Genomic DNA, 13096 nt, shown 5'->3' on the forward strand with positions numbered 1-13096 from the left:
AAAAATGAAACTGTCACAGGCAGAAGACTTGGGAGTTTCCAAGAAAACGTGGAACACTTTGGGAGTTTCATCATGTGAATATTGCAAAAGGTGCTCGAGGCTAAAGAAAAAGTTTACACATGAACTAGTTTAAGTGATCTGAAACTGGTTTAAGCCTGTAACAGAACAGAAGTTCAGTGCACATAAACCATTTTTTTTGTGGGGGTGGGGCTGAGACTATTCAGAGCTCTGCTAGCCAGGCTGCAGGGGACTGAAATTCCCCTGGTGGGGGCTTTTCCTGTGCCAGGCTGACCGCAGGTGGGTGGCCGGGGCCAGTTGGTGCATTCCCTCTCCCCACCCCCATTCAGAAGCAGGGGCTGGGAAGAGATTTTCTACCAGCTCTTCCCTCCCTGTGGGTGACTGCAGAGGTGGGCTGGCATGTGTCCAGCTGCCAATCAGGCCTGAGATGCCACTGGGCTGGGCTTAGCAACCTTAAGCAGCTGGCCACAAGGGGTGGTACACATGAGCACCCCCAGGCTCGTGACCTCAGCCAGTGCAGGCTTCTGCCTGTCTTAGCCCCTCAAACACTGAACATCAATTCAGTTTGTTATCAGTTCAAGCTACGCAGCTTAGAAAAACCTGCGAAGATTGAATCAATTCCACCTTTTTGAATCTCTGTACTTAGCCTGATAGAGCAGTTTGGAGTGTACTGTTGTAAATCTGTCTGTCTGACAGCTTTTCCTTTAAGACAAATTCTCTTTCTTCAGTAATTCAAGAACTCCAGAGAACTGTTGAACCATTAAAATATCTCAGTTAGGATGACATGTTTGTGCTCTTTTTAGGACTGATTAAAAGAAACAGGATGAATTTGAGACTGGAGTACAAGTCTCCAGGTCGCGTTCTACTACTGATCTTTCCTGCACATGTATGTATGTGTATATGTGAAATTAAAATACTTATCGTGTTTATATATCTTAAGAAGGTAAGGCCATCATAGACACTCATATAATTCATATTTGAACTTTCTGCATTCTGAATGTTTCCCTCCTGTACTGAGCAGCTATTCTGGTTGCATCAATAGTTTCTGAAAAATGTTCTTTTTACCTACTCAAGACCGGTGAGAAGCCTCTCATTAAATACATTCTGTAGAACTAAAGCTATGTGGAAAGATGTGATTTTTAGCTACTTTAAAAGGGGTGGAAGAGTTGTGGCGTGGAAGCCAGGTTACATCTGCATGCCCCTACAGTGATACAAGTGAGTTAAATTATAGTAACTATAATCCTGAATGAAACATAATTAAAGTTACTGGCTTTGTTATACTTGCCCACTCCTACAGTGATACAGACATCAGTTATATGGTAACAGGTTATACCAATATTATCTATGTAGTGGTTATCTATTCTATTTTATAAATTAAATCTCTTATTCCAAAGATCAGATCATTACAGTCTACAAGAGAAGAAAGTAGATGGAAAGGATGGTCTGAAAGCTTTTGAAGTTGGAACAGTCAATGGTGCATAAACCATAAAGTGAAGATGATGATGATGATGACAAAAGGTTATTAAAAAATCAAATTAATCCTCTGCAGCAAAGTGCAAGTTCAACTAATATCTTTTTATATCCTAGGAGGGGTATTCATTTTTTAATGTGTTCTGGAGAGGGTACAACTTTTTTATTAGCAGGTTGAAGTTGGAAGACATATTCAGAAGCACCTAAGTTGGTTAGGAGATGAAGGGACTGGACACATGGGCACATTTACACTGGTATAATTTATACTGGTTTTGCAAACAGCTGATGTTAATTGCACTAGGATCTTGAATGGGCAGACAACCATCTATCCCAGTTAGCAACAGGCAGAAGGAGCTATAATACACCTCAGTCTAGGTGGTAAGGGGGAAGGTACCTTGAGCAAACAACTACCCCAGAACAAGCTGCAAACATACATGTACACTGGGGTAATTTACACTGAGGTAGGCTTGTCCTTTATTTTCTTCAGGATAATCATACACTGAATCTGAATGAGTAACACTGGCGGGGCTATACATTACATGCCCACTTCTCTTTTTTAATACTGGTAGAAAGGCTAATTATACAAGTACAAATGTGTTATAAAACAAAGTTCCAAGTCCCACCAATTTAGTTTTCAATGTCAACAAAATGGTACGGGTGCTCCTAAATTGCTTAGATACTTTTTTGAAATCTTACTATAATAATTATACTGGAATTTTTTTTTTCTTACCTTCTGGCCCGGAATACCTAGTCCTGGTGGCCCTCGCTCCCCTTGTACACCTTCAGGACCCCGTGCCCCCTAGCAACAGAAAGAAAGAACAGCTTCAAGCTGTGTATGCAGTAAAGTTTTCTTGCTGACACTATTTCATATACACTGTACTACTATCCCATCCAATCCATCATGAAATGGAAAACTGCAAAGGCTAAAAAAGAGCTGTGCTTCTGCAAAGTCTTGCTAAGAACAGGCAATTAAAGCACAATGGAATGGCCATGCTTTATAGATTTAAATAACAATCCAATCCTGAAGTGAATTGTATGACATGGTACTATACACTCTTTTTCTTGTTTGTAAAGAAGAAAGACAGCAGTGAAATTGCATCGTTTGTTTACATGTATCTTTAGCCATCAGTATAGTTTACCACCTAGCAGTATACAATACCATAGTTTAGGGCTGACCAACTGGCAGCCTGTGAGCCACATGCAGTCCCCAGGGAGTTATCCTGCAGGCCCCAGGCTCACAATCTGGGTGCCTCTCCCCTGACCAACCCCATTGCTCCCCTGATGCTGTTGCCAGAGTCTTTAGGCTCGCCCTCCCTTCCCAGCTTTTGGTTCCTGTCCCTGAGAACAGGGCAATGGGACCCATGGCATTGACAGAGACTACATGTAGAAGACTGGTGACCCAGGGAACCCAGTGTGGCTCAGCATGGGGACCCACTTGGTGCCATATGGGGGCATCAGTGTGGTACAGTGGGGGCCACCAGAGTCTTCCAGATGTTGTCTCCTTCAGTGCCATGGGTCCCATTGCTCTGTCCTTAGGGACAGGAACCAAAAGCTGGGAAGGGAAGAAGAGCCTAAAGACATATCTAAGGTGGAAGCAAATTTCAGTTAGCTCAAGTTGAGATGGTATTAGTATTGCAATATTGCAAGTGTTTGCATAATGCTCCAGTTATTCAAATGTAGCTTGCATAATACCTACACTTGAATATTGCCTCAAAAATGTGAAAAATAAATTATCTGTGTAATAACAGCTGAATGTCTAGAGAGAGAGATTTAAAAGACACAATGTGTTGAAGCCTGGGCAGTGTTCACGCAGGAAATCAACACCCCATTGTACACTGGCTCTGTTTTTCATTTAATCTTATATGTAAGATTATGCAAAGTTGTGGAAGTATAGATGGATATTTGAGCACAAAATCATAACTTTTGCTTGGTTCTGATATTTCCTCTGTCTTGCTGTGTGGTATGCATGGTGGCTGTATCCTAACCTGCAGTGGCAAAATTTTGGAAAAAAAGTTCAGCTAATATGTGGGTTTCTGATACAGTACTGAGACTGTTAGAACACCATTAGTCAAATGATGTTCTAGCATCAGATTTGAAATTATCACAGAAATTCTCATTTTGTTATAAAGTAGAGAGGGCATTTACAAAGTCAACATATCCCAATAGCTATCACAGTGTGGTCCCTGAGAAGACAGAAATTTTCTGTTCTTAAAATACGGAATAACTCTTTCCAGTACCACTATGTACATGAACTAATAACACTGACTAGTTCAAAATACCAGACTGCATTCCCCTTTGCTTTGGATTTATTAGATTTCCATGAACTGGATAGCTTAATGCCTGGCACCAATGATAATTGAACTGTGTCCTGTACATGGTGGAGTTGTGCGGGTGGGTATGCTGGTGTATCTGCATTGTCAGTAGAGGTCTAGAAATGCAACAAGATGCGAGTTTTTTATTCTGTTATGACAACTCATCCTGTCCATAAGGCCCATCAGCAAAATGTGGTAGTGAGAACATTTAAGTATTATTGTTATTGTAAAGTAAACTTAATGCTTGTATGGGTAAAAAGTTGGAACTATGCATATCAGGTCATCTTCATCATACAAAGAAGAAATAACTCATGACTAACAATTTGAATGGAGATAGGCAAATATTGTATATATTAGTTGGGATATTACATTTGAAATCTAGTATAAATAGTAAAGTGATTAAAAAAAGAAATGTTGAAGTTTAGAAAAGCAGAGGTTGGTCTTTAAAATGTTGCCAATATTTTTCTGTTTTTCAGTAATTCATACTTTTATTATATAAGCCCATTGGTGAGTTTTGGGGGATGTTCAAAAGTGAAACAGTTATGTCTTTTTTTTTTAAGAGGAGAAATACTGTAATTGTTCCAATTACAAGTTGACTGTGTAAAAATGCAAACATTATGAGAATGAAATCCTAATTTCCTGAGTGTAGCAGCACCAGACCACATTTGGGACTGTAAAATGAAAAATCTGTCTTTGTTGTTGTTTGTATTGTTTTGTGTTTTGTTTTTAATGACAGAAAATGCCTTTTTGTATAATATATTTTTTTAATTGTTTGATGGGTAAGAGAGGAAAAAACAATGAAAATAATGTATTGATAGAAACCCATCAACACTCCTGCAAATTAAAGACAAGGATTTCAGGGAGTTTATCAGCAGGTTGGAAGAACAACTACTTACCACATGCTTTGTTTGCAAAGGTTTTACATACCTATTAAAAGGGCTGTGGAGAACCTAGAAGACTGACTGCAGTTCAGTAGAGATTCTACAACATTATTTAGTAAGTAAAGCTATGAATTAAATTTTTTTTCTTGCTTTTTTATAAATAAGAAATATGGATGTCATGTGAAAGCTAGGATTTAGGGATGTGAATCTGACAGTGCCACAAATGCTGGGAAAAATACATAGCCTTTAAGAATCATTTCCACACCAGGTGTCAATCCTTGTTTTTAATTAAAGGTACATATGGGCATCAAGGAATGGCACAAAGTTCTTTTTTGTATTTATTTTGTATTGGGTGTTGTGCTGTTTAACTTTTTTTTTAAATTTGACAAGCCTAAAAGTGCTGTGCTTTCTGTAATTCCTATCAAGTAGGAATTATAGATAAAAATGCACCTGTATATAGAAAGCCTTACAGAAAACAGTTCTGCAATGCTGCTTACATGGAGAAAAGCTTGATTACCTGATCCTATTTCAATTGGCTTTGAAAATTGTACTGGCTCCTGTTTCCATTATGCTTTGTGCGATTGTTAATGCAGCAGTTATTGACACACATGTAATTACTGTCATTATCCCAGTATGAGATACAGGGTGGGGTGCGAGTGGGGTGTATGTATATGGTTGGGGGAGGGATTGTGAGGGGGTATGGCAGTGTGGGGGGGCAATAGGTTGTGTGATAGTCAATATGACTATTCAATAAGACTATTATCTATCAAGCAAGTTCACCTCAATTTCTCAGATTGCTCTTATTTTGAATATATTGTACGGAACTTTACTGTCAACTTACAGTTAATCCTGGCTCACCAATTCCAATAGGTCCTGGAGGCCCAATTCTTCCTTCCTGGCCTCTTTCACCCTTGTGAAAAGGAATATTGAAAGTTTAGTTTTTGTTCTGAACAAACCATCTCCTTAGGGTAGCAGATCAGACTCATTTGCTTATATAGTTTTCAGAAGCATCTAACTGACTAATAAAAGATTTTTAAAAATGGGAGTTGGACATTTTGCAATCTAAAGAAATAGGCACATGTACAAGCTACTATGAGATAAACTGCATGTCAGCTGCTCTACTGTAACTGCTCATGGTAACAGCACGCACATGATCATGTACTAGAAAGCCACGTTCTCCTGTACCTCACGGTAACTTGATCATGTGTCCCTCTCCTAAGTTTCATTGAAAGTCTATGAGAATTAGGCTTCTACTCCAGCACAGGAATTTCAGGCTTAATAGAGTTGCTATGTGCCTCTGATTCAAGTACATTGCTCCTCCAGTACATCGGGCATGTCTACACATGCATTTCTTGCAGTACTGCTTTACTCACAAGTAAGTTACTTGCAAGTAAATTATGCCAGGCAGGTGTCTAGATGTGCAGGGAACTGGCTGCAAATTTGTTACCAATCTGCTGCTGGTTTCTCAGGCCCTGCAATGGGCCCCTGCCACCACCAGGGGAGCTCCAGGCTCCCCATAGGTCAGGGGTGGGCAAAATATGGCCTGTGGGCTGGATCCAGTCTGCCAGGCAATTTCATCCAGGCTACAGGTGCCCACCAACTAACTGTATCCCACCCAGCCCTTCCACCCACAAGGGAGGAAGTGAGGCACCCACAAATACACCCCCCCCAACAATACCCTGTTGCACCTTGCTCCCACCTTTGTGTGTGGAAGGGCCTGGCCCAGCCAGCGCACAGCTTCTCGGTGGGGTTGCTGCTGCCACTGCTGCAGCTGCTGGTGGATCCACTCAACTTCCCCAGTGTCTCACTCATTCTGGGCCCAGGTAGGGAAGTGGCAGGGGGGGAACTGGCTGGGAGCGTGGAGCATGGGGCTGTGGAGCCCACACCCTGGGCTGGTGAGAATGAGGAGCTCAGGTGGGCAGTGTATGAAGGAGAGTGAGGGAGGGTGTGGGGACCCCCCACACAATCCCTCTTATGGTGCGCAGCCCCCACCAGTGGTAGTAGCAGCAGGCAGAGGTGCTTGGGGTGCTCATGCCCAGCACAGGCGTTGCTGCCGCTGGTGCACGGCTCCATCTAGCACTGCACATGGGGGCAAGGAGTGTAGTCAGGCAGGCCCACTTCTATTGCATGAGGCTCTGTATGCAGCTCCCGCACTCATGCACCTTAGGAAGAAGCCCCACGCCATGGAGCTAGCTGCCTTCACCCCTCCCTGCTGTGCAGGTCCCAGGACTCCATGCAGAAGCAGGAGCCAGGGCTCCCCTCTGCTTTCAGCAGAGTCCCAGCATCTGCATGGCAGGGAGCAGCAAAGTCAGCTAGCTTCATCATGCAGGTTTTCCCCCAGTGGTATGTGAGTGTGAGAGCTGCACATGCACTGTGGGAAGCCCTGCATGATGGAAGCAGGCTGGCCAGACTGCACTTCTCAACCCAGTGTGCAGCGCTGGCCAGAGCTGAGCACCGCCAGCAGCAGTATGTGCTGGGCACAAGAACTCTGAGTACCCCCGCCTGTTACTGCTGCCGCTACCAGTGGAGGCTACACCATAGGGAGAAGTGCGTGGGGAGTCCCCACACCCCTTCACCTTTCCACACATCCCACACACCCATGCCTACCCCCACAACCTCCAACATACACATACACACCCCCAACATACCCTGTTGCCCCCACACACCTGGCCAACACCACTCCACAATCCTCCCCACACAGCCCACACCCCACCATATGGATACACACCACCCACACACCACTGTACACACCCCCCACCCCAACTACATCCTACACACCCCCACACACAATATACAAGAGGAAGACTTTATTTCTGAGTTACTGTGCAATCATCTCTATATAATGCGAACACAAAGCATGACAAATATTTTTTCATAGTAAAATTAAACTATGTTATAGTAGGTGGTTGACTTTTAGTGTATGATTTGGCTTTTTGGTTCCAAGATGGCATCCCTCCCCTCCAAAAAGGAGTATTTCCGGAGGGCAAGGAGAGGGACTTCTGGTGGCAAAGGTCAGGGGTTAGGGGTGGGACTTCCAGTCCTAAGATGGGAACTAGAGGGCAGAGCACCTCTCAAGGGGCAGGTATACACTTGTGGCCCTCAACAGCTCACCAAAAGTCATTAAACGGCCCACCAACTGAAATAATTGCCCATCCCTGCCCTAGGTGCTCAACCAGGGTCTGGTAGGGAGCATCAGGCTAGGAGACAACTGTCTCCTGGCCTTGGGGGGCTGCCTGCTTCTGGGGTAGGGACAATGTCCTCCTGCCCCAACAGCAGGGAGCTCCTGGCACTGGCTCCCCAGTCAGAGGCAGGGAATTTGGAAATAGCTGCAGGGGAGAGGCAGGTCCCAGCTCCCTGCCCCAATCCACTGGTGGGGCAGATAGCTCACTGCTAATTGTCCCACCGGAAGATTGAGGCAGGGGGCTGAGACCTACCCCACCCCTGCAGCTCTTTCCAAGCCCTGTGCCTCAATCACTCAATCAGAGCACAGGGCTGAGACCTGTCCCTGATCAAGATAGTTCCCAGCCTCTGCTCTGCACACTGGGCAGAGGCTGGGAGTTTGTTCACTGCCCAGCTCCATATAGCAATGCATTGTCCATTATTCTGGATTGCTCGAAGGCTTCGTAATTAGTTTGTGCTCAGTGACAGCACTCCACACTCTTGCATTGTCCCACAGCTTAAATAACTTCCTTGATCACAAGGAACAAGGGAAAAACCCCATAGAAGTGCTGCTGTTTAAAATCTGGCACTATGTTAGCAAAATACAGAAGATCCAGGGACTAAAGCAACTACGAAGACTTGGGATGAGGAATGGACCAATGTATGAGACCAGCCAGCAAAACCTAAAGCTAATTCCCTTCTCCCAGCTAAGAAAATGAATGACAATTCAGTCCCCTGTGCTTGGTCAACTTTGGTTTCAAGCCTCTAATACTATTAGACATCTTTACCTAATAAATGTAGATGTACTTTGATCACTTTTACACATGGTTCATCAACCTCATGTATTTTATGCTGTGAGAAGTACTTCAATTTGTTTACTGCCATGAGAGAGATTATATATAATCACGCCTTGACCAGGAAGGCACCTTTTAGTTTCAAATGATAAAAGCTTGAGTTTTCACTAGCAAAGAAGAATTTTGTTCAAAATATTACCACATATATTACAACAGGGCATTCACTTAAGAACAGGATTGTAATGGGAAATATATTCTTGATGATGATTACCTTAGATCCTTGATGTCCAATTCCAGGAGCTCCAGGAGGACCATAAGGACCTGGAAGACCTGGCTCTCCCTAAAACAAAACAAACCTAGTAAGAAACACTTACAGGCTCATGGTACTTTGATAATAAGTGGAGAACAACAAAAATGGTGAGGGGGCTGGAGCACATGATTTCTGAGGAGAGGCTGAGGGAACTGGACTTATTTAGTTTGGAGAAGGGAAGAGTGAAGGGGGATTTGGTAGCAGGCTTCAATTACCTGAGGAGTGGTTCCACAGAGGATGGACCTAGATTGTTCTCAGTGGTGGTAGGTAACAGAATAAGGAGCAATGGTCTCAAGTTGCAGCAAAGGAACTTTAAGTTATATATCAGGAAAAACTCACTACGACAGTAAAGCACTAGGACAAGTTACCCAGACAGATTGTGGAATCTCTGTTTATGGTGGTTTTTAAGACCCCGTTAGACAAAGCCTTAGCTGGGATGATATAGTTGGGGATGGTCCTGCTTTAAGCAAGGAGTTGAACTAGATGACCTCCTGAGGTTTCTTCTAACCCTGATTTTCTATGATTTGATGATAATATTTACCACAGTATGTGGCAAACAGGCATTTGCTTCCACAAAGCATTTCTAATCTAAAAATATAAGTTCAGAATCTATAGCTGGGGTGATACTGATCTAGTGAAATGACTGGGTTTTCATCATTAGACACAACGACCTCCCCAGGAAGACAGAGTGATCTCTTGGGATCTCTTCCAGCTCTACTTTTTTGTGATTCTGACATTCAGTGGAGCCAGGATTTCACCACAATGAATAATCCCAAGAACGAGCAGTGACATTCTGGATGCGTCCAGACAAGTGCACACGTGCAATTTGCGGTGCTGCAGACCTATCTTCACTATCACAAACCACACATTCTGCACATACAGGCATTCACTGCACTGCTAATTGACAGCATAGTGGGGTTGTTTGAAACCAGGAGACCCTGGTATCAAAAAGCCTGCAGCAGAAAAAGCAGGGTGGCATAGATAGCAGTAGCATGTACTGCCCAAAACCAGAGCCTGGCCTGCTGGAGTCACACTCCGGCTTCCAGCCAGGCTCTGTAAACTTGGATTCTAGCCAGGCTCTGTAAACTCAAACGTTTCTTGAAAGAGTCCAGCCTAGGTGCCTGCACCACTTCTGGAGGGAGTCTATTCCAGGCCTTAGGGGCTCAGACAGTAAAGAAGTTTTTCCTCATGTCCAGCCTAAAATGGTCATGGAGGAGTTTATGACCATTGGTTTTTGTTATCCCTTGGGACGCGCTGGTGAACAGACATTCCCCCAGATCCTGATGCACACCCCTTATGTACTAATAGGCAGCCACTAGGTCACCCCTGAGCCTGGGATTTTCCAGGCTGAAGAGTCCCATGGCTCTCAGCCCCTCATCTCTTGCCCTCTGATCATGCACATGGCTCTCCTCTGACCCTCTCAAGTTTCTTGGCATCCTTCTTGGATTGTGGAGCCTGGAATTGGATGCAATACTCCAGCTATGGCCTCACCAAGGCTGAGTACAGGGGGAGGATGACATCCTGAGATTTACTTGAGAAGCATCTATGAATGCAAGCCAGAGATTTGTTTGCTTTACCAACTACAACATCACATTGAAGGCTCATGTTCATTTTGTGGTCAGTCATGACCCCCAAGTCTCTTTCAGCTGTGGTGCTAGCGAGCGTAACACTGCCGAGCCTATAAGTATGCTGTGGGGGTTTTTTTCCCCCCCAAAGTGGAGTACCTTGCATCTTTTGTATTGAACGTCATCAGGTTTATATCCACCCACTTACAAAACTTATCCATGTCAGCCTGGATCACCAGCCTATGCTCAGGTGTGGACTCTATGCCCCAAAGTTTAGTGTCATTGGCGAACTTGACCAGTGTGCTTCTGACACCAATGTCCACATCGTTGATAAACATGTTACAGAGAACCGGTCCAAGGACAGAGTCTTGGGGGACACCACTGGTCATGGAGCACCATAATGATTTGCTTATGGTAACTACTACTGTCTGGGTTCGACCTCGGAGCCAATTTCCCAGCCATCAGAGTGTGAAGTAGCCGAGGCCACATTTGGCCAATTTTTCCATGAGGAGATCATGAGACACCAGATCAAAGACTTTTTTAAAGTCCAGATATATGATTTCAATCTCCCTTATCCAGGTGATATGTAACCTGGTCATAGAAGGAGATGAGATTGGTCAGGCAAGACCTACCTATGACAAACCCATGCTGGCTTTCCCTAAGTTGCCATCCAGCAGCTTATCAAGAAGGGTCTCTTTGATAATTTTCTCCAGAATCTTACCAGGGATTGAGGTCAAGCTGATTGGCCTGTAATTCCTGGGATCTACTTTCTGCCTTTTCTTGAAGATAGGCAGGGCAGTCCCTTTGGGCTGATGAAAGACCCACTAAGCAGGTTGGCTTTTTCCTGGGTGTCAGTTATTGGTTGTCTCGTTTCGTTCGGCAGGGGTCTGTAACAGGATGCCTTCCCGGGGCAGGCTTCCCAGTGGCTTCTGGGCTAACCACCTGCCTTCTTGCCCACCACACCTTGTTGGTAATTATTTAATTGATCTTAATAAAGCGGGAGGCTGCCCATTTCCTTCCTCGATGCCAGGGGGCACTATCTGCAGCTCTGTTCCTCCCCTACACTGCAGCCCAAGCCCTGCAGATGGCATCCAGGTGTTCTCACAATCACCAGCCCCATGCTAGGCCCCAGGATCCTACTGCTTGAACCCCTCTATGATTCCTCTATTCCGGCAGCCTAATCCGCCTTCATTCTGGGCAGCATATCTCCCTGAACTGCTTCCCCTTCCAGATGGGGTCCCCCCAGGACCTTTGGCTCACTAGCCCTGGACCACCTCCAGGCCACTCAGAACCCCAGGTCGTCAGCTCTTGGGCATTTCTCATGGTGGGCCCCTGGCCTTTTGACCCTTCCGATCTTGGCCCCAGAATTGACCAGTCAGGGGATGTCCAGAGAGATGCGAGTCTATGGCCCCACTCTCTCACTGGGGTCCACCTTCTAGACCCTACAAAGGGGTAACCCACCCAGTTGTGGGGGCTTAGGGGTTAAGGCACCCCAACCCACCTTTCATCAGGGTGGTAACTGGCCTGGTATTTCCTGGGGGCTCCTGCACCACTGAGATCCTAAGATCTTTAGGATCCTGAGATCTTTAAGATCCTAATGCTCTTTCTTAATGTTGGTACTTAATAGTGCTAGTGATCAAACCAAGAAGTGCACTGATTGATTATTAATTTATCATTTAAATGACCAATCAATTAATTGAAATATAATGCAGCAATTAATCTTTTCATTTTAACAAGAATAAAACCCAAATGTACTTTCATAATATTACTAGAAAGCTCTTACAACTGAGATCTGCCAAACCAAAGGAAACTCTTTCTGAAGTAGAATGTAGTGCATTCAAAAGCTTGTGTAAGTCTATCCTAGCTATGCAGTTGGTGCAATAGAAGATATCACCTACAAAATCCTTGCCTCTCTTCTATTTCCTGGATCATCATTGCTACAACGTCCTTCCATTTCTACTACAATACTCTTCAATTTTCCTACAACAAACATAGTTCTGAAAATTTCTCTATTTTAAAAACTTAGAGGAAATAGCAATTAGCAAATTGATGAATCAGGAACAATTTTGTAAAGGGATAAAAAATTAGTCACAACTAAGTCACATATTTTCAATAGACCTTATTTTTTAAATGTAGTAAGCCAAATGCAGGCCTAGTGGGACAGGGTGAAACACTATGAAAACTTCTCAACAAAAATGTGATCAGTGATTGAAAATGGCATATGTTAAGCCTTCCAGGATCCAGAAGTATTCCTATTGATTTAAACAATGACTGTTGGAGTGCAAATTTAACATATCTTACAAAACCACAAGTAAACTAACTTTATGATCTACACTATGACACCTGTTGACAGTTACCATATATCAATGCAAAGCAGATTTCACAATTTTTCAGTTTTCATGCATTGTGAAATACACATTTTTCCGAACTTTTTTTAGTAAGCCCATGGAAAGAGGGCATGTATACATGTTCATTTACACCCATCTGAGACAGGGGTCAATCCCAGCTACGTCTCCCTTTAAACTTGCCTGCCACAACTTAGATAGAAAGAAAAAGAGAGGGATTCAGTGATGGTATCACAGCAAGG

General features: G+C 44.0%; 1 protein-coding gene across 1 annotated transcript in view; it reads right to left on the minus strand.

The window, feature by feature from the left end:
- COL28A1 (collagen type XXVIII alpha 1 chain) overlaps window positions 1-13096 on the minus strand; it is a 193180-nt gene that overhangs the window by 123523 nt on the left and 56561 nt on the right. Inside the window, exons 12-14 of the mRNA XM_019508467.1 lie at window positions 8906-8974; window positions 5523-5591; window positions 2219-2287 (exon numbers count right to left, since the gene is read on the minus strand). Of these exons, the coding sequence (XP_019364012.1) occupies window positions 2219-2287; window positions 5523-5591; window positions 8906-8974 (207 nt within the window). The remainder of the gene's footprint in view (window positions 1-2218; window positions 2288-5522; window positions 5592-8905; window positions 8975-13096) is intronic.

Source organism: Gavialis gangeticus, unplaced genomic scaffold (assembly GCF_001723915.1).
Source record: "Gavialis gangeticus isolate Ggan-Ray unplaced genomic scaffold, GavGan_comp1, whole genome shotgun sequence".
Lineage (NCBI taxonomy): Eukaryota > Metazoa > Chordata > Crocodylia > Gavialidae > Gavialis > Gavialis gangeticus.